The following is a 5,036-nucleotide window of genomic DNA, read 5'->3' as shown; positions in this document are numbered from 1 at the left end:
AATCCAGCCTGGGCCCACCAAACAACAATAACGGCTTCAACCAAAAAATAGCTGGGTGTTGTGGTAGGCGCCTGTGGTCCCAGCTACTTGGGAGGCAAAGGCAGGAGACTCGCTTGAGCCCAGGAGTTGGAGGTTGCTGTGAGCTGTGATGCCATGGCATTCTACCCAGGGGGAAAGCTTGAAGCTCTGTCTCCAAAAAAAAAGTAAATAAAATAGAAACATTAGCCAGGTGTGGTGGCACATGCCTGTAGTCCCAGCTACTCAGGAGGCTGAGGGAGGAGGATCACTTAAATCCAAGAGTTTGAGGTTGCTGAGTGCTAAGATGCCATGGCACTCTATCTGGGTGACAGAGTGAGACTCTGTCTGGCAAAAAGGAAAAGAAGAAATATTTCTGATTTTTCTACTTATAAATGTCCTCTCTCATCTGAGAATTCATTTATCACATCATTCTTACTCACTTTCACAATTATAGCCTCCCTAACTAGATCACAAAACTCCTTTCTACACTCTACTGGATTCAGTCCATTTCAAACACCTGCTGACAAACTGATAATACCCCCAAAGCAATAAAGCCTGGCTGGGGAAGAAATAAGATTTATAGGCATTAAAAAGTTAATAGAAGACTGAAAATACAAAAAAAAGTCTACATTCTTAAAACCCAACAGTCCATTAACACTAAACAAACTTAAACTTTAGGTCTTAGATTAAGAAGAGAAAGCCTCTTGGATTTTCTATGAAAACACCACACTGTACCCCCAAAGTGCATCAATGTACACAGTTACCATTCAATAAAAAAAAAAAAAAAAAAAACAGAGCTGGCAGGTTTGAATCCAGTCCAGGCCTGCCAAACAATGACAACTACCACCAAAAAAAAAAAAAAAAAAAAAAAAAGAAGAGAAAGCCACCATTTGCAACTCCAGTTAAGTGGATCTTCATTAATCAAAGAACCAGTATTTGAAGCTAAATGTCGCCTTAAGCCCCATGAAACTATTTGCAATGCCTCCCTCCAACAGTTGCAAAAGATTGAAACGTTAAATCTGAACCTGAACCCGGTAAATCAGCAAAAAGCTACAAACTGCCAACCACATTAAGCATCCATCTAAGAAATGTTAAATACAGAGTAGCACAGGCAGACCCAAAGAGCAGTCACTTAAGGAAAAAGAAATTAGTATCTAAATTTGTCTTTCCTTACAACTGTCGCGGAGAAAGAGGTGCAATAGACGAAAGCTAGCATACACACCTGCGCCGGATTAATCACAGGATAAAGTCTTTAGCCCAGGTGGACATAAAACGCTCGATATTGGTCTCTTTGGCCCCAGAAGAAAATCAAGGGTAAGTGACTGCCGCGGCAAACTCCAGGATAATGCTGGCCACAGGCCTGCCCAACCCAGGGAGCTCGCACTGCTTGGGCCCTTGCTACGTTCTCCCCGCCTGGAGCTGATGCCACTTACCGACTTGACAGCTGCTTCCTGCTCGTCCACCGCCAGTGCCCAGGAGTCCGTGGCCATGGTCCCGGGAAAGGGTGGCCGACTTAAGAGAAACTGCAGCGCACCGCGCACCTACACCGGCCCTGAGCCCGCCAGCCGCGCCAGAACGCTTCTCACGAGAACTGGAAGCGGGGGCGGCGCGCTAGTGATGTAAGTTCCGGTCCCGTAGGAGACGTCACCACTACGCGCCCGCCCCTCTTCCTGTGCAGAGGCTCCTTTTGCTCAACCTTTCGCGGGCTTGCCTCTTACTGTGCCTGGAGATCCTCGAGCTCTACAAAGCTAAACTGTTACTGGCTCATAGCTTACTTCACATTGAAAAATCTAAAATTTATTTTTAACCCGCCACGTGTCAAGTAAGTCTTTACGAACTGTAGCGCTTTACACAAAGGAAAGTTCTTTTTTCATGATGCCAGTTTCTACTATGAACGCGACAACGTAGTAAGAAAATAAAAGCCAAAATGAAACGAAAAGTCCTTTAAACCCTTATGATTCTACCAGTCCAATAAATACAACAGCATTTTCATTTTCATTTTCATTTTCTCCTCGGCCCTTTCAGACATTGTCCATTTGCATCGCACTAGAGTTATTTTACATGGTCCTAAGCAAAGCATACATGCAATTCTAAATTCAGCCTTTTATATATGATGAAGTATTTTCAATGTCACAATTACTGCTGTAATGGCAATATAATAGTCGAACAGTGTGTGAAAAAGAGGAAAAATATTTTTTAAATAGTCCATCAAGCTCCTATCATGTTACTTAAGTATCCTCCTGCTTCTACCTTGGAAATAGTTTCCAGTGTTTTACTATTAATGTATAACACTTAAGTGAGCATCTCTATACCATCAGAAGTCATCTAGTTTGCTTCCAGTTTACTTTTTGCCACTCCCCACTAGAATATGAACTCTCCAGAGTAAAGAAGTTATCTGTCTTAGTTACAGCTGATTAGTGACACTAGGAGAATTTTTAAATTTGTGGTAGTGAATTTTAGCCATCAAGTGTGGTGATTCATGACTGTAATACTAGTGCTCTGGGAGGCTGGCTAGAGCTTCAGAGCTAGAGATTAGCCTGACCAAGAGCAAGACCCCATCTCTACTAAAAATATAAATTTTTACTTCACCTATAAGTTCTGGCAGGTTTTTTTTGGTGGGGGGGGAGACAGAGTCTCACTTTGTCCCAAAGTGAGTAGAGTGCCCTGGCATCACAGCTCACAACAGTAGCTGGGACTATAGGGCCAGCCACAACACCTGGCTATTTTTAGAGACAAGATCTTGCTCTTGCTTAGGCTGGTCTGGAACTCTTGAGCTCAAACCACCCACTCACCTCGACCTCCCAGGTGTGAGCCACTGTACTGGGTCATGTCCTGGCAGTTTCTTTGAATTGCTTCAGCTTCGTAGTGTGTGGGAACAGGAAAAACGTCCAAGATGAGCAACTGGGGCAGGAAATACACTGGACCACAAGTTTTTCTGTGACATAGCCCAGCATGTGGAATTTGGAGCAGAGAGTGTGAAGGGGAACATAAAGCAGATGAGGTGGGCAAGTTAAGCAGCTAGTGGAATTATCAGACTCAAAGTATGCAAAGATCATACTGGCTGTTGTGAGACAGATTAGTTGGAGGGAATTCTGAGTAGAGACACAAGCACATGCTAGAGAGCTAGTGTAGCAGGCCAGATAATCAAGATGAACCAGACCAGGATGAATTCAACCAGTGCTGCTTCTGTAGGCTAAAAGTGACTGAATATTGGGAATATCATTTGTTTGGACCCAGGCAGAATTGATAGGTGTGGTGGATCAAAAACGTCCACGGATATTCCATGGCTTCCCCCCACTAGTTGATTCTGTTGAATCTGGGCTAGTCCTGTGGTTAGCTTTGACCAAAAGAAAGGACAGACATGGACACTCGGAGAATTCTGAGCTCAGGCCTCAATAGACCTTGCAGCCTCTGCTGTCTCCCTTTAAGGAACCCAAAGACTGCCTACCATGCTGTGATTGAAGGTAAGAGACCCAGAGTTCCTAGCTGAGTCCAGACACCAGCTGGGGGAAGGAAACTGCAGGAGAGCGCCTGCGAGAGACCAGCAGTGCCACCCAGACAACTCTCAGAATTGTGAAAAAGGCTGTCCGTTTAAGCCATTGTTTTGGGATGATGTGTGACACAGCAGTGGATTATTGATACAAAAGGACTGCCGGGTAGGAAGATTCATGATAAATCCCAGATTTCTGGCTTGAGCAACAGGCAATTCACTGTAATGCCATTTTGTGAGGTAAAGTTGGAGGAAGAAGTGACAGCAGAGCTGGGGTCTCCTGGAGTGGCGGTGGTGGTGTAAGGGGAAGGGTTCAATGCTAGACATGTGGAGTACAGGACTCCAAGAAAACAAGCGTCAACGCAGTTGTTTCTATGACCCTGGAGCTCAACAATCAGGTCTTGGTATACATCTGAGAGTTGCCAGCAGACAGAGCCACAAGAATGAACAAGGCTGCCTGTGGCAGAGGAAAGAGAACAGGCACAGAATAGAACCATGAGGAACTGGCACATTTAGGAGGTGAATGAAAAGGGTCTGCTGAGGAGACTTCAAAGGGATCAGGGCTCAGCACCTGTGGCTCAAGTGGCTAAGGCGCCAGCCACATACACCTAAGATGGCGGGTTCAAATCCAGCCCGGACCCGCCAAACAACAATGATGGATGCAACCAAAAAATAACCAGGCGTTGTGGCGGGCGCCTGTGGTCCCAGCTACTTGGGAGGCGGAGGCAGGAGACTCGCATGAGCCCAGGAGTTGGCGGTTGCTGTGAGCTGTGAAGCCACGGCACTCTACCCAGGGGGATAGCTTGAGGCTCTGTCTCAAAAAAAAAAAAAAGGGATCAGAGAGAAGGAAGACGAGGAAGTGAGGTGTGTCGCTTTATTCCCCAGAAGAGTGGCTGGAGAAAGGAGCCATCCATAGTGTCTGTCATAGTGAAATGCTGCTAAGGCAAAACGAGTGACTAAAAAGTGGTTTTGTTTTTTTTTTGAGACAGAATCTCACTATGTCACCCTCACAGAGTGCCGTAGCGTCATAGCTCACAGCAACCTGAAACTCTTTAAGACTTTTTTGTTGTTGTAGTTTGGCCCAGGGCCGGGTTCAAACCCACCACCCTCGTTATATGGGGCCAGCACTCTACTCACTGAGCCACAGGCACCATCGTAAAACTAAATCTTCCAGTAATGTATATATATATATTTTTTGCAGTTTTTGGCCAGGGCCAGGTTTAAACCGCCACCTCCCGTATGTGGGGCCAGTGCCCTACTCCCTAAGCCACAGGCACTGCCCACATAGCAACCTGAAACTTTTGGGCTTAAGCAATTCTCTTGCCTCAGCCTCTCAAGTAGCTGGGACTACAGGTGCCCACCACAACACCTGGCTATTTTTTGATTGCGGTTGTCGTTGTTTAGCTGGCCCAGGCTGGGTTCCAACTTGCCAGCTTCGGTGTATGTGGCCCACGCTGTAACCACTGTGCTATAGGCGCCGAGATAAAAAGTGGTTTTTGGATTAGGAACATGTAGTAGGTCCTAGGGG

The 5,036-nt window shown here is 45.9% G+C and overlaps 1 protein-coding gene across 1 annotated transcript in view; it reads right to left on the bottom strand.

The window, feature by feature from the left end:
• The window catches only part of LOC100940625 (ATP-dependent RNA helicase DDX19A), a gene marked incomplete at its 3' end in the record, with an annotated part of 33,932 nt that extends 32,303 nt beyond the window's left edge, over positions 1–1,629 (bottom strand). The window contains exon 1 of the mRNA XM_012806107.1: positions 1,452–1,629. Within this exon, the coding sequence (XP_012661561.1) occupies positions 1,452–1,508 (57 nt within the window). The remainder of the gene's footprint in view (positions 1–1,451) is intronic.
• Positions 1,630–5,036: the final 3,407 nt, after the last annotated feature.

This window comes from Otolemur garnettii, unplaced genomic scaffold (assembly GCF_000181295.1).
Source record: "Otolemur garnettii isolate 467f Iridium unplaced genomic scaffold, OtoGar3 scaffold00047, whole genome shotgun sequence".
NCBI lineage: Eukaryota > Metazoa > Chordata > Mammalia > Primates > Galagidae > Otolemur > Otolemur garnettii.
Note: the sequence above shows the minus strand (reverse complement) of the source record. Positions and strands in the feature narration are given on the sequence as shown.